This window comes from Poeciliopsis prolifica, unplaced genomic scaffold (genome assembly GCF_027474105.1).
Source record: "Poeciliopsis prolifica strain line A6 unplaced genomic scaffold, Auburn_PproV2 SCAFFOLD073, whole genome shotgun sequence".
Classification (NCBI taxonomy): Eukaryota; Metazoa; Chordata; class Actinopteri; order Cyprinodontiformes; family Poeciliidae; genus Poeciliopsis; species Poeciliopsis prolifica.
The window spans coordinates 856,000-879,113 of record NW_026562448.1 but is presented as its reverse complement, the minus strand read 5'-3'; the positions used below and the strand labels follow the sequence as shown (position 1 = coordinate 879,113).

Below are 23,114 nucleotides of genomic sequence, written 5' to 3'. Positions count from 1 at the left end.
GACCCGGCCCGGCTCATCTTGTAATATTCGTGTTGGCCAGCAGGGGGCAGCAGCAGCGTCCGTCCAGGCAGGAAAACTCAACATGTTTTATGAGGTTATTATAGATTTTACTTCTACTTTCATTTCGTTCTCATGTTTTATTGTTTGTCTTGTTTTCTATTTTGGTTCTGATCCACTTGGACCAGATTACTCTTCCTTAAAGATCCAGGAGGAAGCAGTAATGATTCCTGTCCAGATCCGCTCAGCAGAACCGGTGGGGTTCCGACCCGTCCGGGTGGGTTCTGGGGCTTGAACACAACCGGACTGGCCGGGTCAGCTGTCGTCAGTGAGGTCACGGGGTCACGGTGACGTCAGCCGCAGGACGACTGGCGGTTCTGAGGAGAGGCTTTGGTTCTGCAGACCGAGCTGACCTCATCCGTAGCGGTCCAACAGAACCGAACCACCACCGTCAGCCCAGCAGAACCGTGGATCTGGACTGATGTGACGTCAGCAGAACTTTTTCAGACTCCATGTTTGTTCATCTCAGTTGAATAATCTGATGATGGTTCGAGGTTATTGTGAATTTAACAGATTAGTAATCCGGTTCGGTTCGGTTCCCCAGAAAACCGAACAGAAACAGAACCGTCATCCTATCGACGGTCCCTGAGGGTTCTAAAGGTTTTCAGACGCCTTCATGTTCCCCACATTTTGTCTCGTTTCAAACTTCAGTTGATTTGAATTTCTGTGAAAAACAGAAAAAAATGATTCCATCCATTTTCACCCTCTGGGTCAGGAGGTTCTGGTTCCTGTCCAGCTGCGTTCTGGCGAGAGGCGCGGTCACCTGGACAGGTCACAGTCTGTCACAAGACACACACACAAACACACAAACACAAACACACACAAACACGCACACACACACAAACACACACACACACACACACACAAACACACAAACACACACACAAACACGCACACACACACAAACACACACACGTGGGAGAATTTATCAAAAATCAAAAATGATTTCAGATTTATTTTAAAATCTGAAAAGTGTGGTGTGCTTCTGTGTCCACCTGAGTCAGGACTTTAGAGAACGTCTACATACTGAAAAACTTCTCCAGCTCAGTCAGGTTGGATGAAGAACATCTGAGAACGTCAGCTCCATCAGGTATGGGCTTTGACTAGACCATGCTTTGAGCTAAATTACCCCATAACATTTTTGGCTGTAAATTCAGGCTGCTTGTCCTTCTGGAGCCAGAACCTCCTGACCCACTGCTGGTTCCTCCATGACGCTGGAGGTTCGTTACAGAGTGTCTGAGGTCAGAACCAGAACCTGCTGGCTCTGGTTAGCTTAAGTGACTTCAGAGGAAGTTTTGATGCATGTTTTTAAGGCTCTGACTAGAAATGTGCCACACATGTTTTCTGATTTTTATTTGTAAAAAACAAAACAAACATGTTTTGCAACATTTTTTTGTTGTGAAACAGAAAAATGTAAAAACAACCTGAATACTTTTGAAAAGTAACTTTAAAGAGAAACGGTTGAGATTCGATGTCAGAATAAACACCAGAACCCGGACTATTGTCCAACCGAGCAACATTTATATTTATATAATTATTTTAAAATTATTCATTTCAATATAATGTTTTATTTATTTATTTAAATATAATCATGTTATTTATTGGAATATTACTTATTTAAAAATATGTCAGTAATTAATAGTTTCAGCTGGTGAGAGCGTGCCCCCCTGGCGGCCACCTCTGTGGACCGCCTCTGAACTTTAACATTAAAAAGTCTAAAATTATTAAACTTTACACAGTAAACAGCTGATCAAATATGAAATGACTTTATTGTTTGTTGATCGTGCAGTTCCTCTGCCGGCCGCAGGGTGGCAGCACACCGGGGGGAGGAGCTCCTCCCTCCCTGCCAGTCCGCCTCCTCTCTCGGTCTCAACAGCCGCTGCCGCCTCGTTGTTCACTTCGACCCGCAGGTCAGAGAGTCCGAGCCGCAGAGTCCCGCACAGAACCCGCTTCTCACCGCGCCGCCGCCGGAACAACAGGTGGGTGACCCGTAAGTCTGGACCCGAACCCGAACCCGGACGCTCCTGGTCCGTCTGTCTGCCGGGGCGAACACGAGGCGTGCGCGGCTGCTCGGGTGATCAGGTTCGGATCGAACAGGGGGGAGGCTCGGTTCTTCTGGATTTGACAGCGTTTCTGTCGGTTCGGTTCGGTTCGGTTCAGACTGAAGGAGTTTCACCTGAAAGTTCAGGTTCGTCTGAGGAAAGTGAAACTGAAACTTCAACTGGACACCCAGAACCTTCAGAGCAGAACCGGTTCTGGTTGTTCGGGTTCGGTCCAGTTCGGTGTGGAGCTGTTGAGTCCCGGATCAGATCAAACCATGTTCTGGACCTCCCAGAACCTGAACTCGTACCCGGACCCGTTTTAGTTTTAGAAGCACCAACATGTCATGATGTGCATTCCTCCACCGCAGGAAGTAGTCCCTCCTCTGTGTCTGCACTCAGAACCAGAACAGAACCAGAAGCTGTGTGAGATGGTTCTGTGGACCAGAACTCAGTGACCCGCTTCCAGAGTTGCATCAGGATCCTTCACAGTAGAAGGACGTACAGTTCCTACAGAACCTCCAGGACCGGACCTGGAGGACCGGACCTGTTTGGTCTGGACCTGGAGGACCGGACCTGGAGGACTGGACCTGTTTGGTCCGGACCTGGAGGACCGGACCTGGAGGACTGGACCTGTTTGGTCCGGACCTGGAGGACCGGACCTGGAGGACCGGACCTGTTTGGTCCGGACCTGGAGGACCGGACCTGGAGGACCGGACCTGTTTGGTCCGGACCTGGAGGACCGGACCTGGAGGACTGGACCTGTTTGGTCCGGACCTGGAGGACCGGACCTGGAGGACTGGACCTGTTTGGTCCGGACCTGGAGGACCGGACCTGGAGGACTGGACCTGTTTGGTCCGGACCTGGAGGACCGGACCTGTTTGGTCCGGTCTGATTTCCTCTTTGGAAAAGGTGGGAATCGCCATAGCAACCATTAATGGATGGTAAGTCTGTGGTTCTGGTTCTGGTTCTGGTTCCACAGATGCCACTGGGTCATGTTTTCCTTGGTAGATGTGTCGGAGATGAGACTGGACCCGGAATATTTCACACATCGGATCGGGATCAGTCGGTGAAATCGGGTCTCTGGCTTTCATTGGTGGTTCTTTCCGGTTCTTCTGGGCTTCGTCTCGGTTTGTTGGATGTTTTTGTTTTTCAACGTTGATGTAAAGAAAAACATTTGAACCGACTCTAAATATGGACGATCAGTTTAACGTATGGATCGATTACCAATCTCCTAAAGTTATCATGCAGTTTCATGTGAAGGCGTGAGGCAGTGACCGGACCTGAACTGGACTGGACCGGACCGGACCGGACTGAACTGGACTGGACCGGACCGGAGGGTGTGGCTCCCCAAAATGGCTGTCAGAAGTTTGGACTTTGTGTTCTGGATATGAACTGAGAGAATAAATGATCAGAAAAAGTTTCCTCAAGTCAAAATCATATGAAGTCTTGTGACACCAACAGAACCGGGTCTGGAGGTTCTGGAGCCGGGTCTGGAACCGGGTCTGAACCGGGTCTGGAACCGGGTCTGGAACCGGGTCTGGAACCGGGTCTGAACCGGGTCTGGAACCGGGTCTGAACCGGGTCTGGAACCGGTTCTGGAACCGGGTCTGGAACCGGGTCTGAACCGGGTCGTGGTGCAGGTGTCCTGCTCGCGGTTGCTCCAGCGTTTCCTCCGTGGCGTTCTGATGTTCTGGTCACATGACCTGAGGTGTGAGTTGAGTCGCCATAGCAACCCAGCTGTCCTGTTGCCTCAGGATGAAAGCAGAAGAACCGGATCCGGACAGAAAGAACCATCGATACTTCTGCCTGCAGCTGCATTTAAATATTGCAGAAATGATTCTGAAAGTTCAGATAATGAGTCCAAACTGAGAATTATTGATTTATTTATCTGATCGTCGTTTTATTCAGGAATAAAATGTTTTTCTCAGACCAGCCAATGAAACACCAACAGAATTTCTCAACAATGAATAAACTGTGAAGTTTTAAGGATCTGGGAAACATTTCACTCCAAACGAAGAAACAAACAACAGAAACAGAAAGTGAGCGGTCCGACCATCCTGAAGAACTTCTGATGGTTCTGCCTCTGGTGGAAAAAGTCTGGCTCTGACGGATCAATGTTTAATCAGTGACCCAGTGCAGCGTTTGATCGGCTGCGGCCCCGGCCCCCTGACCCCCCCCGGCCCCCTGACCCCCCCGTGGCCCCCCTGACCACCCCCCGGCCCCCCTGACCCCCAGACCCCCCCCAGTCGCTCCGCTCTGGGTTCTGGTGAATGTGGGTCAGAGTTTCACGGCGGCCGTCGGTAACTCGGTCTCTTGTCTGTGACCTTGAGGAGTTTTGGGGCTGCTGGAGGTCGGACCGGAGCAGAACGTTTGGGTCCTGTTGAGTCACGCTCAGCTCGGCTCCAAACCGGATCATCCGGTTCCGAGGAACGTCGCTGCAGGGAATCGGACTGGATGGAGCTTTAACCTCTTCCTCACGCGACGAAGACGAGCAAAGGCTCAATGCTCCTCTTCCTCCAGAACCACAACCGGGTCTTGGCCTGCTCAGATTCCAGAACCAACCAGACAAACATCCACCAACCCAGACCCAAACCGGTTTGAGACCGTTTTATCGGTTTTGATCCATTAAAACTGGATCTAAAATCAGAGAAAAACCAGATTCACATGTTTAAAACGGTCTGAATCTACATTTCAAACCAGATCTGGAACTGCTAAACCAGGGCTGCTCAGGTCCAGTCCTGGAGATCTGCTCCAACAGGATCTGGAACCGGGTGTGGAACCGGGTGGGAACCGGGTCTGGAACCGGGTCTGGAACCGGGTCAACCGGGTCGGAACCTGGTCAGGAACCGGTCTGGAACCGGGTCAGGAACCGGTTCTGGTAATGAATGACTCGTTACCAGTTCAGAGCTGAGCCTGGTCTACTGCAGGACTGGACCTGAGCTAAACCTTTAGCAATCCAGATCCCAGAGCAGTGTGAACTGGGGTGTAAAAACCAGTTAGAAACCAGATCTGACACCAGTTTAAAACTGAGACGCAGAAATGAAAACATGATGACATCATCACGTTCCAGCCGTCGCCGTGGAGACCAGGTGGATCGCTCTGAGGGCGGGAAACGCTGCGCCCGCCCTCCGTCGCCATGGAAACGGGCCGCTCCTTTCTGGTCCAACTGGTTTTTCCTTTCTGTACTGGGATCTCAGCTCTTCCTCCATAAAGTGCACTGATCAGATTGAGGCAGAAAAACATTCAGTTTCCATTTAAACCTTCATTGTTGAAGGCAGACAGTCTGAACTCTAGAAGTAAAATCTCTACGTAAAACATTAAATTATCAATCAGTTTATCAATCAGTTTATCAATCAGTTTATCAATCAGTTTTATCAATCAGTTTATCAACTGCAGCAGGTTTGGAAGGTTTGGAAGTTCACAGTATTAGAACCGTTAGGGTCAGTAATGGACTGAAAACATCCAACGGCCTGTTGCTGACCTTACTGACCCTATTGCTGACCTTACTGACCCTATTGGTGACCTTACTGACCCTGTTGGTGACCTTACTGACCCTGTTGCTGACCTTACTGACCCTATTGGTGACCTTACTGACCCTATTGCTGACCTTACTGACTCTATTGGTGACCTTACTGACCCTATTGCTGACCTTACTGACCCTATTGCTGACCTTACTGATCCTATTGCTGACCTTACTGATCCTATTGCTGACCTTACTGACCCTATTGCTGACCTTACTGATCCTATTGCTGACCTTACTGATCCTATTGCTGACCTTACTGACCCTATTGCTGACCTTACTGACTCTACTGGTGACCTTACTGACCCTATTGCTGACCTTACTGACCCTATTGCTGACCTTACTGACCCTATTGCTGACCTTACTGATCCTATTGCTGACCTTACTGACTCTACTGGTGACCTTACTGACCCTATTGCTGACCTTACTGACCCTATTGCTGACCTTACTGATCCTATTGCTGACCTTACTGACCCTATTGCTGACCTTACTGACCCTATTGCTGACCTTACTGACCCTATTGCTGACCTTACTGATCCTATTGCTGACCTTACTGACTCTACTGGTGACCTTACTGACCCTATTGCTGACCTTACTGACCCTATTGCTGACCTTACTGATCCTATTGCTGACCTTACTGACCCTATTGCTGACCTTACTGACCCTATTGCTGACCTTACTGATCCTATTGCTGACCTTACTGACCCTATTGCTGACCTTACTGACTCTACTGGTGACCTTACTGACCCTATTGCTGACCTTACTGACCCTATTGCTGACCTTACTGACTCTACTGGTGACCTTACTGACCCTATTGCTGACCTTACTGACTCTACTGGTGACCTTACTGACCCTATTGCTGACCTTACTGACCCTATTGCTGACCTTACTGATCCTATTGCTGACCTTACTGACTCTACTGGTGACCTTACTGATCCTATTGCTGACCTTACTGACCCTATTGCTGACCTTACTGATCCTATTGCTGACCTTACTGACTCTACTGGTGACCTTACTGACCCTATTGCTGACCTTACTGACTCTACTGGTGACCTTACTGACCCTATTGCTGACCTTACTGACCCTATTGCTGACCTTACTGATCCTATTGCTGACCTTACTGACCTATTGCTGACCTTACTGATCCTATTGCTGACCTTACTGACTCTACTGGTGACCTTACTGACCCTATTGCTGACCTTACTGACTCTACTGGTGACCTTACTGACCCTATTGCTGACCTTACTGACCCTATTGCTGACCTTACTGACCCTATTGCTGACCTTACTGACTCTACTGGTGACCTTACTGATCCTATTGCTGACCTTACTGACCCTATTGCTGACCTTACTGATCCTATTGCTGACCTTACTGACTCTACTGGTGACCTTACTGATCCTATTGCTGACCTTACTGACTCTACTGGTGACCTTACTGACCCTATTGCTGACCTTACTGACCCTATTGCTGACCTTACTGATCCTATTGCTGACCTTACTGACTCTACTGGTGACCTTACTGATCCTATTGCTGACCTTACTGATCCTATTGCTGACCTTACTGACTCTACTGGTGACCTTACTGACCCTATTGCTGACCTTACTGACTCTACTGGTGACCTTACTGACCCTATTGCTGACCTTACTGACCCTATTGCTGACCTTACTGACTCTACTGGTGACCTTACTGACCCTATTGCTGACCTTACTGACCCTATTGCTGACCTTACTGATCCTATTGCTGACCTTACTGACTCTACTGGTGACCTTACTGACCCTATTGCTGACCTTACTGACCCTATTGCTGACCTTACTGACCCTATTGCTGACCTTACTGACTCTACTGGTGACCTTACTGACCCTATTGCTGACCTTACTGACCCTATTGCTGACCTTACTGACTCTACTGGTGACCTTACTGACCCTATTGCTGACCTTACTGACTCTTTAAAACATTAAACATTATTTTAGTTTCTTAAAGGTTTTATGGAGATATTTAACTCTTCCTGATTTGGGGCCAAAGTCTTGTAGTGAGAAGTTTCTAGGTTTGAATCCCAGCCTGGGTCATCCTGGGGTCATCCTCCTGGTACTACAGCTGTCCCCCACAGTCCAGAACCAGAACTTCTGGGTCAGCTTGTCTCTGCTGATTAATAATTATTCTGGGTTATTTTGATGCTTCTGGGATTTAACAGGAAAGCGTTCCCAGTCCTCGGGTCAGAACCAGCAGGTGTATCCGGGCTCCTGGTTCTGCTGACAGGTTTCACCCGGGTGTTGGGTATCAGAGCCTCGTCGTGACAAAACGCCGCTTCCCACCCAGAGCGGCGCCACGGCAGCGGATCGGGTTTCTGCTTTTGTTCCCATGCAAAGAGACGGCATGAATGCTGCTTTATGTCCAACAGAACCAGACCGGAACCACAGAACCGGACTGGAACCACAGAACTGGTCCTGAGCCGGACCGGAACCACAGAACCGGACCTCAGGGAGGTTCAAAGTGCTTCAGATAAAAACATCACGCGTTCATCAATGGAGAAACCAGAGACAAACATCGGCAAAATGATCAATACACATCAAACATATTGATCTCTGTTCCGTCTTGTGTGGATCAGAGTGGCTCGACCTGGTTCTAACTGGTTCTAACTGGTTCTAACTGGTTTTGACTGGTTCTGACTGGTTCTAACTGGTTCTGACTGGTTCTAACTGGTTCTAACTGGTTCTGACTGGTTCTAACTGGTTCTGACTGGTTCTAACTGGTTCTGACTGGTTCTGACTGGTTCTAACTGGTTCTGACTGGTTCTGACTGGTTCTGACTGGTTCTGGCTGGTTCTGACTGGTTCTAACTGGTTCTGACTGGTTATAACTGGTTCTGACTGGTTCTGACTGGTTCTAACTGGTTATGACTGATTTTGACTGGTTCTAACTGGTTCTGACTGGTTCTAACTGGTTCTGACTGGTTCTAACTGGTTCTGGCTGGTTCTAACTGGTTGTGACTGGTTGTGAAGACGTTTTAAATTGTTAAACTTAAAACGTCTGTTAGTCGGTTTCATATATTGGTTCTGGTTCTGTTGGTCGGTTTCATATAGTGGTTCTGGTTCTGTTGGTCGGTTTCATATAGTGGTTCTGGTTCTGTTGGTCGGTTTCATATAGTGGTTCTGGTTCTGTTGGTCGGTTTCATATATTGGTTCTGGTTCTGTTGGTCGGTTTCATATATTGGTTCTGGTTCTGTTGGTCGGTTTCATATAGTGGTTCTGGTTCTGTTGGTCGGTTTGGCATGCAGGATCACCATAGTGCCTCTAAGCAAACGGGTTCTCTCCTCCTGATGATGAGCAGTGAGATTGAGGAAGGCTGATGTTTATCTGCTGCTGTCTGGGTGGCGTCACCGAGCCGGGCGGGTCCGGCGCCTGGTACCGAGGAGGAGGAGAAGGAGGAAGAGGAGGAGGAGGAGGAGGAGGAGTAGGAGGAGGAGGAGGAGAGGAGGAGGAGGAGAAGAGGAGGACTGTAGATCAGACTCGTCTGTGTTTCTTGTTTTAACCTGCAGCTCCAATCAGGAAGGAGAAGTTCCCCTAAGTTCATAATCACTGAAACTGCAGGATCTGGATCAGGATCAGGATCAGGATCTGGATCAGGATCAGGATCAGGATCTGGATCTGGATCTGGATCTGGATCAGGATCAGGATCAGGATCAGGATAGAGACAGGTTCTCTGCAGATTTACATCAGTTTTTACTTAAAAACTGAAGCAGAACAAAATCATCATGCAGTCCAACTCCAGTCCTTTTGTTTAGAAAGTCCGGTCCGGTTGGTGTGAATGCTAACCGACCTCTGACCTGTGGTCCTCCAATCTTTGGTCTGGGTTCGGTTGAAGTGCACTCTGGTTCAGTTTCATTGTGAACGCCAACGGACTGGAGACCGCTCCAAAAGCAGGAAGTGGACTAAAGCACAGGGCATTCTGGGTAAATCCAACCAAAGCTAACATGCTAGCCTAGCGCTAGCAGCAGAAATGGCTCCTGGTCTTCAGCCAAAGACTCAAGAGAAATCACTAAACTCTGACGCCTCCCATCTTGTTTCATCTGGTGAAGCAGGAAGTTGCTCTCAGTGTCTTCTTCAGCGTTTTAGTGTCGTTTCCTGCAGTGGTTGTTGGTGCAGCGCCCCCACAGGCCAGGAGGGACAGGCTGGTTTGGGTTAGAATCACAGCAGCTGGAGGTGGAGCAGAAGTTCTGGTTCTTATAGAACCTGGTCGACCGGGAGAAAAAACATTCTGAACATTTTATGAAGTTTCTTTGTTTTTCGGTTCTGTTGAGTCGAAACATCAAACTGTCTGAGTTTCCTCACCAACTCGTTCTCCAGCTTCTTATTTTATAAACAACTAAAAAAAATAAAGACAGAACATCATCAGACTTTTCAGGCTCTGCAGGTCCGGTTCTGACCGGTACTGACCGGCACTGCTGCGGTACGTTTTTGTGGCAACAAGAATTCTGCAGTTTTAGAGACATACTGGGTTCACCTAATGGCTGCCGGCGGTACTGCAGGAGCTAACTGCAGGTTCTGCCCAAGAACCTGTGAACTATGCCAGAACCGGGTCAGGACCGGGCCGTGTTCCTCAGAGCTCCAGTTTATCGGCTGGTTTTGTTCTGCAGCTGGTTTTCGTTTTAAACACCCTCCGGATTCCAGAACCGCTCGTTAACCAGAACCTTCTGGGTTCCCAGCAGCGCTCCGGACCGGTTCTGCTTCCCTCTCCCAGCTGCAGAACAAACGCTGCTTCTATTTTTAACGGCACCTTTATTTCAGAACCACTTCTTCATTTTTAACCATAAAAGTTTTGTTGTGCTTCCAACCAGATCCAGAACCAGAACCTGGAGTTCTGGGTGCCTCGAAGACATCTGCTCTTCATCATCTCACATGAAGAGCAAGAAAACAGATGAAAATAAGAGATTTATGAGTTTTTGTTCATAAATTAAATGTAAAACTTGGAAAATATTTCTGAACAGAAACGGATCCAGTTGGAGGAGAAAATATTAAAAATCATCTGAAAAACCCGATTCGACCATGAAAGGAAACATAAAAGCTAAAAGTCATAACTAGGAGAACTAAAGTCATGACAGAGTTATATTCTTGTAATTAAACTTTAAAACTGAATTACAACTTTCTGTTGGGCTTTTTTTTTTTTTTTTTTCTGGCAGCAATGGTTTCCATACAAGCCAATTTGTCATTGCCTCCAATTAGAAAATCGCAGTAGTAGTAGCAATAACTAGCACCCAGTGACCCAGTTACTGCCCAACCGGGTCGGCTGCAGGGCTTCGCTGCGTTTTTCACCGGATCGCCATGGATTTATCGGACAGCGGAGCCTGGTGATGCATTCAGGTCACGCTGGATTTTCCACAGCCAGGAGTCAGTTGGTGGCGGCTTGTTTTAAACGGATCGATCTGAATGAGCTGCAGCTGGTTTCCACCAGTACAGCTACATGCTGGTTCCCATTACAACCAGCAAGGCTGCTGGTTTTCAGTTGAAGTTTTAAAGCCAAAGAGAGTCGTGACTTTAAACATTAAACAGGAGATTAAGAACATTTCTGTCTCAAAACAACACTTTTAAAGATAATTCAGAAAATCTCCTTATTTATTAAAAGTAGTTAGTTTCAGAAAAGCTGAGCAGATTATCCAGGAATGGGAAATTAATTTCTAACTTTTCGGTTTTTCTCGGCTACATTTTAATTATTTCTGTAAAAACTTCATTTTTTTCTCTGTAAAATTTTTGTTGAAATATATTTTATAATTTCTAGTTGTGTCATTTTTGAACATTTGAAGGAATCTGGTTATTCTGATGTTTAAGAAGCAGAAATTATATCAATCATAACTGAACTGAAAGTTTATTCAGGGAAAATAAAAGGTTTTTTATTCAGCAGATGGAAATATGTCAGTTTTATCTGCTGCTTTTATTTAAGTTAAATATCAGGCGGTGATCATTGTCATTTCCTCCCAAACCTCCCAGTGTTCCCATTATCCTTCAAACTGGTAGGTTTTATCTTCACCCAGACAGATTCCAGTTTCCCCAGTTTGAGTCGGGTTTATTGACTGAACAGTTCCAGATGAATCTCCTGCAGGAAGGCAGGAAATATTTCGGGGTGGGAGATGATTGAACTTTAACTCCTGAAATAAATCATCTGCAGAAATTTGAATATTAATGAGTTCCACCATAAATCACATGGCTTTTTGTTTGTTTCTGTTCATTTCTGTTTCTCCGCCTCATGTTTGCAGATAAAGCACGATGGGGAAAGGATGCCTGACCGTCAGCAAGTACTTCCTGTTCCTGTTCAACCTCATCTTCTTCGTGAGTTTTTCTGCTGTCTGACTCAATTACTTATAAAAACCTAAGTCTTTAGTTAAACTTGAAAACTGATTTTCTCAGATGTTGTTCATCCAACCTGACTGACCTGGAGACGTTTCTCTGTCAAATGCATATAAAAAAAGCTGAATATCAATGCACTCCACACTTTTCAGATTATTATTTGTATAAAATTTCTTATATCCATGAATAATCTTCCACTTCAGTTTTTCTGACTTTATTAATTTCTTATCATTTGTAGAAAAAGAGCCATTGTAAGTTTGCAGGTTATTTTACAAACTGACATTTCACTTAATTAATAAAAGTAGAAAAATAATTTCCATCCAATTACTTTCAATTGTTCCTGTGATGTGGTTGGTTTATTTAATTTCTAAATGAATATCTAACACTGAAAAACTAAACAGAAGGGAGTTAATGCTAATATATTGATTTGTTTGTTTAGCTTAATAGTGTTGAAAATGATTTAGATTCTGATTTCTGGAGACTTTGGACGATTAGAAGTTAAGAAACTTATAACTGAAATGCCAACATTTGGTAATGAATTAATGATCTGGAAAAAAACCGCCTCTGTGTAAAGGTTTTAAAAACTGAAAAGGTCAAGCTGAAACATGACAGAACAGTGGTGCTAGCTTAATAAGTTTAGCTTAGCTAGTGCAGTTTACCGTTAGCTAAAACAAGCTAACAGCAGGCAAACATAAAATCTTTTTTAATTTCACATTTTATTCAGACGTGTTTGATTCTTGTCATATTTAATAAAGAAATAATAATAAGGCGGATTCCTCTCCAAAGCTAATGTTAGCATGATTCAGATGTAGCGGCTAATTTTCTGGCTCATTTTAACTGTCGCAGTTTTTAAATGAAAGTGTTTGATGTTATGTCAGAGATTGTTAGCCTCTGGAGCTGGTCATTGTTCAGTTGGTGTAGACGTTTATTTTGGCGAGCCGTTCTGACTCTTTTCTGTCGGCTCTGCAGCTGCTCGGCGTTGCCATCCTGGGCTTCGGGCTCTGGCTCCTCCTGGACAACGAGAGCTTCACCGTGGTCATCAGTAAGTGTTGCATCCGGCTTCCCGTCATCCTGACCAACTCTGCTCACTTCCCAGCTTAAACATTTCAGATGTTTTTCTGACTAAAGCTTCTTGTTCTTTGAAGCTGCGTCTTGTAAACTTGGTTTTCTTTGTTGGTGAAGAGAAAGTTTAATACAGCCAAACTTTTTCTCCTTCTCTTGGCGCGGACAGAAAAAATGAGCTGCAGATGTTTAGTGAAATCAAAATCTATTTCCTTAAAGCGATTCTTTCTCTTGGCTGGACTTTAGTTTGACTAAACCACAAATGAGGAAGTCAGAATTTAAATTTTATTTATAACTGCAGTGAAACCAGAATAGCAGGGACACTTTACATGACTTTTTTTTATCCACAACTGATTATCTACTTCACTGACTATCGAAATAAAACACATCTCCTGACTCATAAATACAATTTACTTTAATTGAAGATGAACCTTTAAACTGCTTCATTTTTCTTCTGGGTTTGATGTTTATAAATTCTTTAGTCCAGAATGACGCTGAATGTGAGAGACAAGCAGCTTTCTCTGTTATTGGAGGGTTTTTTAGTTTTTAAAGCAGCAGTCATTCAGCACAACAATGCTGCAAACCGCATCCTGACTCTCCACTAGGGGGCGTGTTTGAGTGAGGCGATGTGATACCTGAACCAGGCTGAGAAACGAAAACTCAAACAAAACCTCAACTGCAGTACCACCGTTTTCCCCAAAGAGGGCAGCACCACGATGGTTTTAGGTAAAAATGTTGCAGAAAAACGCACAATTTGCATAGAAACATGCAGATAGAATCCTGAAGCAGCAATTTTACAGTTTATCTGCAACAAAAAGTTGATTTGGGGTATAATTAATCTTTAAAAGATGGAATAATTTCAAAGGACTAAAGCAGATTCAGAACTCTGACATGATTAATATCCAGGCTGAAACTTTAGAGTTGTAACTAAGAAATGGCGGCCAAGAGTCATGACTTCCTGTCGGGTCTGCTCACCGCGGCGGTTTGACGCAGTCAGAGCCGCAGTCAGAGCCGCAGCTGCTGCCGATCATGATGATCAGAGATCAGCAGCAGGTTGAGAGGAAGACGCTCTGTCTCAGTTTCACCTCCTTCACAGCGTTGTGTGTTTGCAGAGTTTCTGTGTATTTACGTGTTTTGGAGTTTGCATCGTGCATGTTTGCTGCGCGTTTCCACCGGTCGGCCACCGTACTGCAGATCATGAAAACATGAAATCAGCCAGAACTAACCAGCGCCAGCTCGCATTGGGTCATGATGAGGGGATGTTTCCAAAGCAACCCGCTGACCGGTCAGACCAGGATTCACCGTCATTACCTTGTGGTTTCATTTAACCAGCAACGTGGAATCATGACGTAATCATCTCACGCTGTGATTAACAGCTGTGCGACATCCTGACGCAGCGGTTAAGCAGCTTAATGAGTTTTACACGGACCGTGTTGTAGTTACTGCAGTTGCTTTAAATACACTTTGAAACAACGACAACGCGTGTATATCTATCTACTTATCATTGAAAACAACTTAATTACTTATTTTCTTCACAACTTGTCACGTGTGCTGAACTGACGGCTCCTGACTGTCGGATTGCTTAATGCGCATACGCAGGCACTGCACGTATGCTACTGTGACGCTGATCTGCTGGAACCCCGGCCGGTCCTCCTGGCTGCAGAAAGTGGCCAACCGGGTTTCGTGTTCATGCTGTAAAGAGCTGAGCGCTGATGTGACGCAGTGAGCGGATGAGGAGAAAGAGACGCGCAGTGTCAGCGGACATAAAGGCTGTGAAGCAGAATGACGAGCCGAACACTGAGCGAGTGTAACGGCGCGGGTTCCGGGCCGCCGGCGTCACTGAGGACGTTTGTCCGCTCAGCAGGTGTCCTCCGCCGCACACTGGCTCCTTTCTGCTGCGGCCAGCATCACCATGCATCACATCACCGCCTTACTCATCACCGCACACTCGGCCCACTCTGCGGCGGCGCTGCGCCCTCAGGGCTGCCCAGCTGTGTGCCTGAACGTAAATAATACGTATTGATGTTCAATGGGCGTTTCATGAAGTGACGTCCGCAGCGAACCAGTGATCAACCAGACTCAACCAAGATGGCGCTGAGTCAGACGGAGGAGAACTTTAGTTTCGAGTTCATGGAGTCGGAGTGTCAAGTTTCACCGCAATGATTTGGTTTCGGTTAGCTTCTCACGGAACAATAAGGGCTTACTTTTCAGAGTGTAATGTTACAGATACTACAAAGGAATTAATTCATTATAAATGTCACTGTTTGAAGCTACATTTTTACTTTTAGTGACTAAATATGTAGTTAACAAACTCGCCATTTAGTTTGAAACTAGCTGCTTAGGATGAAGCTAAATATTTACCTTGCTAACTAAATAATAGCTTGCTAAATATTTGGTTCCAGCTTTCCTTTTTTGCTGGGATTATTTATAATTACACAGGTTTTATTTCTATTTGTAGAAGTTCTGCTAATATTTTAAAGCAACGAAACCAGAATTTGAAGCCGTTTCACAACTTAGATTAGCGTTTAGCATTGCTAGCACTGCTAAAACATGGCTCTCAGATCTTCCAAACCCAGCTGGGTTCAGCTAATCTTCCCTGCTGGCCCAACCCGGCAGCACTTGCTGTGGTGAGAAGGGTTTTTGATTGTTTGTTTTACTTTGTCAAATAAAATTTTAAAAAGTTTCAATCAAACTGAAACTTGCCTCTTTCTGGCTGATTAGTTTGTTGCATCTGTATTGAGGCCACAAAGGCCTGATAACTGCTACGACAGAAACTACAGTCCAGACTAGTTTAGGATCCTGATTCTGCTGTTTAGATTTAGGAAGAATTAACATATTTTGGCTCAGAATGGAGGAAAATAAATTGTTGTGGCCTGATTATGGTGCTGCAACATGTCTGATTTTCCCATCATGCAAAGCGAAACGTTCTGCTCCAGATCTGATCATCTGAATCTCATCGATAAGGATTTGGTTTTTTGTTTGCCTTTTAGTCACTTTTAGTTTGGTTCCCCAAAGCTCCTTACTTGGACACTTGACTTTTTAAATTTTTTTTTCTCTTTCCAGTTGGGTTGACCTTTTAAAAGCCACGGATGGCTTGAAATGTAACCTTTTTTATGTCGTGTAAAACAACAACTTGTCCATTCCTGAATGCTACCAGAATACATTCAGTGAACCTGAAGTGATACTTTTTAAAAACGTCTCGTATCATCAACAAGGCTCTAGCAGAAGTGAGCCTGGAAATACTTTTAAGTCACAGCCTTCTAAGAAACCGCAAGTTTCTGTTAGCGCTTCCTCCGGCTACGGGGCCTGCTAAGGTCAAACCAGCTGTTCTGTTTGTTGGTTTTCAGCAGTGGTGGTAAAACGTCTGCTGAATAAAGTTCAACATTATGTTGAAGTTTTGGTTTTCAATGGCTAAGAAGAATATTGTTGGCTTTATTTAGAGGTTTGCGTACCAAGCAGCTCCATTTCCTCCCCTCACCTTCTTCCGCTAAACTTTATTAAGCAAGTGGTAAGTAATGACTGCTGCCGTTTCTCCTCAGATAACGTGACGTCTGTGAAGGTGGCCTGCTACATCCTGGTCGCAGTCGGTGCGTTCTCCATGCTGATGGGCTTCGTCGGCTGCGTGGGAGCCATTTACGAGATCCGCTGTGTGCTGGGCCTGGTGAGTCCTGAAGCTCATCCAGATTATTCCCTCTGCATCTCCCAACAGATTATTTCAGAATAACTTTGTTTGGTCCGATCAGGATTCCTGCCTAACTTGCCTCCTCTTCCTCAGTACTTCACCTGCCTGGTTCTGATCCTCATTGCTCAGATCGTAGCCGGTTCTCTTATCTACTTCCAGAAGGAACAGGTAAGTGATGTCACTTCCTCTCCAGTCATATTAGTGTCTTGAGGCTTTCAGTTTCTCTTCTAGGAAATGTTAACTGCAGCCGACAGTTCAAGTTCACCTCACTGCAGCTAACAGGAAGGGCGACGAACTGCTGTCAGTCTCAGACCTTATGGAAACAGGACTATTCCACTGGGGAAGTGAAGGGGCGCTATTTCCTAGATTATCCATGTCTCTCGTTTCTATTTTCCTGTGAAATCTGATATTTTCACCTTTAAGAAGGATTTTCACTCTCAGTATTTGAACTTCTCTCTTTATTTACTTTATCTCACAGTTTTAACAGATTCTGTAGCTTCCTGTGTTCTTCTAAATTTCCTCCTGAGTCTTATCTTTTCAGGCCTGATGCTGCCTCTAGTGGCGTGGGGAGGTAACACAACTAATATAATTACAATATTATTCACTATGAATTCAGCATTACTGGCACTGTAAAAGATAAACTATAACACATCATAGTTTTTCATTTTCTTAAGGAAGTAGAGGTAATTAAATGAGATAAACTAAACCAGGAAGTGATTCCAGTTTCTCTCGATGGCCAACCTGTTGAAACTGGCAAATTTTAAATTCCTGGTGTCGTTCCTGGACATTCAGCTGGACTTTGCAGAAAACACTTCCTGTATCTTTAAGGACTTTCTCAGAGACGCCATCTTTAAGAGGATCTAGTGATCTCAGGGTTACCCAACTAGAGCTTGTTGAGCTAAAATGTTAAAATGTTGTTTTAACTTGAGTTTTAACTCAAGTTAAAACAACATTTTAACTCAAGTTTGAACTTTTCATCTCCTCGGCTGGTTCCGTCTCATGAGCTGCAGATTAACAAACTTTTAATGAAACTTTCACTGGCAGGTAAAACAGCAGGTAAATGGTGGTGAAACCAGAACCAACTTTATCTCAACTGTTTGCTGAAAGATGATGGAAGATGCAGGAATATTTTAGCAGAGAGCATCCATCCTCTTTCTTCATCAGTTTGACCTCTGACCTCATGAAGCCGTCTCTGTTTTCCTCTGGTAATAACAATCTATTAGAAATCATTTATTGACAGGGCAATAATTATTCTTTACCAGCTAAATGATAACATTTACCTCCAGCTTGCTGAGTGTTTTACTATATTCACAAATTATTGATAATGTGATTCTATGAATAGGATTTATTGTTTTAGAGTCAAAGGAAAATTTCCATGTTGATAGACTAAATAGTTTCATCTTATTTGTTCCTATATATTAGACTCTACCAACAAAAAGTCTCTCAGAATAATATACATGGCAGCGTAAAAACAAAAATGTGAATTTTGGCTTGTATCTGTTTAACAACCTGGTTATTTGTCCATGAACCTTTATTTGTTATTGACTTTTGATCAATTCAATTTCTGATATATACATTGCAAATTGTATTTATATTATAGCTGATTATGTTGTTTTTATGTCTCCTTGTATAATTGATGGATATATAGATATTATTTATAATGTATAAAAGTATTATAGCATTTAATCAGCTCTACATCCTTAAGGAAATGAAAAGGTATGGTGTTTTACACAATATTTATATTTTATAGTTCCAGTAATGCTAAAATTAAGAATAAATAATAAAGACTTTGTGATATTCTGACTTAGTAATGCAATTATATTAGTTGTGTTACCTCCCCACGCCACTAGAGGCAGCATCAGGCCTGAAAAGATACGACTCAGGAGCAAATTTAGAAGAACACAGGAAGCTACAGAATCTGTTAAAACTGTGAGCTAAAGTGAATAAAGAGAGAAGTTCAAATACTGAGAGTGAAAATCCTTCCTCATGATGAAGACAATGGTCCGCCCCGCCCCTTCCTCTTTGCTGCCGCAAGTCTTTCTCTGGCAGTTTGTGGTTAGACCAGGAAGCTCCCTGATTGGCTGGTTGGTCATAACCAGCCAATCAGTGGCAGGAGCAGAGCAGGAGCGGCAGGAGCTGGTGCTCTGGCGCCCCCTGTTGTTCATACTGGGGCGTTTGTTTTAAGCTGCTGCATATTTTTACATTTTTAATCATATTGTGTTAGCCTTTCTCTCTCCCAATATTTTCAGTGAATTTATAAAATAGTTTTTAATTAATAATTATTTTATGTTTAGATTAAAAGTACTTTTTTTCTAAAATACCTTCAGAATGCATAATGAGTTTGTGCTGCATGAATAAATGTTTAAAAAATATATTCATTAGCGTCTGTACAGGCAACACAGAAAGTTAATCTTTGAACAAGTAAAAAACAAATGTTAATTACTTTCTATAATTAATAAATACATAAAGCAATACGGAAATAAAATTATAGAAACAACCCTCAAATATTAAAAAACATAAGCAGGAAGGAAAATAGTAAATAAAAGCATAATTAAATTTAATAGAAAAAATAAATGTGTTCAAAATATTTAACATTTATTTTAAATTTATTTTAAATTTATTTAATTTAATTTTTTTTCTTTTTTTAAATTTAATTTAAAATTTTTATTTTCATTTATTTTAAATGAAAAATTACCAAATTAAAAAGGGAAATATAAAGTGAAAATATTTTACAGTTTTATATTCAGCTGATCGATTGATTAAAAAATAAATTGCAAAGATGAGAAATAAAAATAAGAATGAATGAAGTTGTTTATATAAAACTTATACAGGAAGCAGATTTATTTTATTTATGCGTTGGTTTTTCATCCGAACCGAATCGGATCGCCATCAGAACCAAACAGGCATTTTTAACTTGTCTTCCAGCTGCACAATGAGATGTCAAAGGTCATCAGCGAGGTGCTGGAAGGTTTCTCCGACAACAGCACGAGCACGGAGCGAGCCTGGAGTTTCATCCAGAAGAACGTAAGTTCAGCGCCAAGCAGCCTGTTCTGTTTCTGTTCGGGTCGGAAACCGACCCGAACAGAAACAAGTTCCTTTAGCTGTTGTTTTGATGACCTTTGACCTCCCTGCAGATGGAATGCTGCGGCTGGACAGGCCATGAGGACTGGAATGTGAACCAGGTGATCAAAAACAGTTCGGAGTTTCTGTTCCCCTGCTCCTGTCAGAACGTCTCCATGACTGAGCCGAACCTGGCCGAGTCCGACCTGGAAAACAGTTGGCTCTGCAAGTCCAAGACGGCCGACTGGCCCGTTTACAGCACGGTAAGAAAGAACGCCGTCCGGTTCAGTCCCACCAAACACGGCTCTATTCAATTCCAGTTGAACCCGTTTTTATCCGATTTGTCTGGCTGAATTCCCGTCTGGTTTCTGCCTCAGGGTTGCTCTAAGAGCGTGGAGAGCTGGCTGCTCACCAACATCGCTGTGGTGCTGGGAATCTGCATGGCGGTGGCATTCATCGAGGTACGATCTGTGTTTCCTGAGAACATCGCAGAACAAACAATATAGAACAAACATCATAAAACAAACGCCGCAGAACGAATGCCGTAGAATTTACACTATAGAACAAACACTATAGAACAAACGCCATAGAATTTGAAATTTAACTTCAAGTTAAATTTGAAGTTCTGTGTCTGTTGTTGGAAGGGAAACTTTAGGAACATAAATGATCAAAGAGGGAAGCTAATTGGCCCCATTATTGCAAATGTTGGTTGAACATATTCCTCACATATTACACATATTTGTAGAAGTGCTTTGATACCATCTAGAGGTCGGAGGGTGAACTCCATGGAAGTAACCTTAACTCAGAGCAAGGTTGTGTAATAAAAAAGTTTTATCATTGTCTTCTACAACTGACATATTAAAACAGACATGTAATCATAATTACTTATTCATCATCATTTATATGTTATTCTTTCATACTCTAAAGTAATCCTTTGGTTCAAAGTCACATACTTTAAATATATATGCAGAGAACTTTCCATTTCAACAATTATACTTTACTTACACATGTTCTGATTAATACTAGAATTAGTCATCTCCATTCTTCAGCTGCTGTGCATCGCTAAAAAGCTTCAAACCCAAAATTAGAAATAACCTTTAGAATATTGAATTCCATAAACATATTCTATACTGTAACACTAAAGGCTTTTATTGTGCAATGGAGGTTAAAAGCTTCTGGGCTAGAAAACAACAGTTTCTAAAAAACAAACATTAAAGCTCAAATAGTGAAAATAATTACTAGATCTGGACTTCAGCAATTTGATTTTTATAAAGTTAAATTCTGTGAACAGAGTGCTGCTGTGTGACGTTTCCGTTCTTCTGCTGGTTAAATTTTGTTCGCTCAGAAGTTTGATTGCAGTTTCATCTAATTAGTGGCAACACTTTGTGATAAAGGCTCCACTTGGAGCTGCTGAGTGAATTCAGGGAGAGTCTGGGACGGAGTCCGGTTCCCCGAGGAACTCCTGGGGTCCCCGAGGAACTCCTGGGGTCCTCGAGGAACTCCTGGGGTCCCCGAGGAACTCCTGGGGTCCTCGAGGAACTCCTGGGGTCCCCGAGGAACTCCTGGGGTCCCCGAGGAACTCCTGGGGTCCCCGAGGAACTCCTGGGGTCCTCGAGGAACTCCTGGGGTCCCCGAGGAACTCCTGGGGTCCCCGAGGAACTCCTGGGGTCCCCGAGGAACTCCTGGGGTCTGGGACGGAGTCCGGTTCCCAGAGGAACTCCTGGTGGTCCCAGAGGAACTCCTGGTGGTCCCAGAGGAACTCCTGGGGGTCTGGGTCGGACAGGAATGCTGAGCTGCTCCTGTTTTAACCAGATGTTTCTGTATCTGCAGCTGCTGGGGATGATTCTGTCCGTCTGCATGTGCAGAAACTTCCAGGAGGATTACAGCAAAGTTCCCAAGTACTGAGGAACTGGGAGGAAGAGTTCAAACCAGTTTCAGCCTGGATTTGCTGAACTTCTGTCCATATGTTAAATAATGAGTATTTTCTTTGTTTGATCAGATTTTCCTTTTGCTTTTGTCAGACTAGTTTCCTTTAAGCACTTTAGAAACGTTTGTAGTTTTCGGATCTGAACGATGCTGAGAATGAAATTAGAAATTTGATGAATGGGTGGAGTAAAAAGCTAGCAGCTCTTCCCAGTCCTCCCAGTCGGAGCAGCAGTCCTGAATCGGATCTCCGCTGGTTTTTACTCCCGCCTTCTGACATGTGAAATGTTTTTAGTACTTTGTACATAATTTAAAGGATTATTTCTATGAACTTCAGCAGATTTCCTGTATTATTAAAGATTTCCTCCTGACTGTCTGGGTTTAGTGGTACTATACATACTGGTTTCCAGTTTAAACTTTAGCTTCACAGCCAGTTTAACTCTGAATTTAGTAGAGAGCTGACAGAAACCTTTGAGCCTCGCTGTATTTTTTAAAGTTTTATAATGTCTGAATTAAAAGTGGATTAACTTTGTAATAACTAGTGGGATGAAAACGTTGTGGAGGGAAAAGTACTCACATCATTTATTGTGTTTTTGTCAATAAACTGAATAAAGTCCCATGTTGGAGGATTCATTGTGTTACCGGTTGGAGCGTGGTTCTGGTTCTGGTTCTGGACTCCTTTCACCATCTGCAGGATGCTGACCCTGATGTGACTTTGACTCAAAGTGAAGCTAAACTTTTTACTCCACTGGTGAAGAAAACAGCAGAAAGTTTTCCTGCAGGTCTGAAGCTGGACCTGAGCCGCGACCCGTTTGGCGTCTTCAGGACTCGGTTCTGATCCGGCTGTTGGTTTCTGGGATTCAGTGACAAATAAGGCCATAATGTTATTAATAATTAATAAATACTCCATCAAATAAACAAATGTCCACACAAATAAAATAAAGATTTTAAATATTTTCTAACAGTAAGTAATTGACAAAATGCTCCTTGTTGTCATTATTTTTTATGTATATTTTTTTATTTGAATAAATACCACTTCATGTTTTATTCTGTGGAATTTTATTTTTTAAATCCATTTGATAGCAGATTTTTTATTCCATGTTCTATTTAAATGAGGTGAAGTTTTCTAAGTAGCTTTATTAAATAAAAGTCAAAATAAAAACAAATACGTAATTAAATGCATAAAATTATCTTGAAATAAAATCACAAATGATGAAATTGACTATATAATCTCATTATTAACGTCTTTTTTACCTTTATTTTCTCTTGTTTTATCATGAGCATATTTACGAAGCTAATACGCAGATTTAGCTCCATAAACGTATTCATTGAATTAAGTTGAATAAAACGCCTGCCCATATTTAGCAGCCCTACAGGAAGCTGGTGATAAACATCCGTGGTGCTTTTATTCTGAAGAGCCAACCGGAAGCG

General features: G+C 43.5%; 1 protein-coding gene across 1 annotated transcript; it reads left to right on the top strand.

Annotated features, from left to right (window-relative positions):
• Positions 1–1,883: 1,883 nt before the first annotated feature.
• LOC129352146 (CD82 antigen-like) lies at positions 1,884–22,312 on the top strand. Its single transcript, XM_055021012.1, has 9 exons — positions 1,884–2,036; positions 11,866–11,938; positions 12,926–12,998; positions 16,558–16,679; positions 16,794–16,868; positions 19,626–19,724; positions 19,835–20,023; positions 20,138–20,221; positions 21,591–22,312. The coding sequence occupies exons 2-9, from the start codon at positions 11,876–11,878 to the stop codon at positions 21,663–21,665; spliced, it is 780 nt and encodes a 259-aa protein (XP_054876987.1). The 5' UTR covers positions 1,884–2,036; positions 11,866–11,875; the 3' UTR covers positions 21,666–22,312.
• The last annotated feature ends 802 nt before the right edge of the window (positions 22,313–23,114 follow it).

Bases quoted from the DNA above. Each gene is read 5' to 3' on its own strand.
- LOC129352146 (XM_055021012.1), top strand. From the start codon at position 11,876: ATGGGGAAAGGATGCCTGACCGTCAGCAAGTACTTCCTGTTCCTGTTC. The intron at 12,999-16,557 runs GTAAGTGTTGCA...GTTTCTCCTCAG, and splicing joins GAGCTTCACCGTGGTCATCA to ATAACGTGACGTCTGTGAAG. The intron at 20,222-21,590 runs GTACGATCTGTG...CTGTATCTGCAG, and splicing joins TGGCGGTGGCATTCATCGAG to CTGCTGGGGATGATTCTGTC.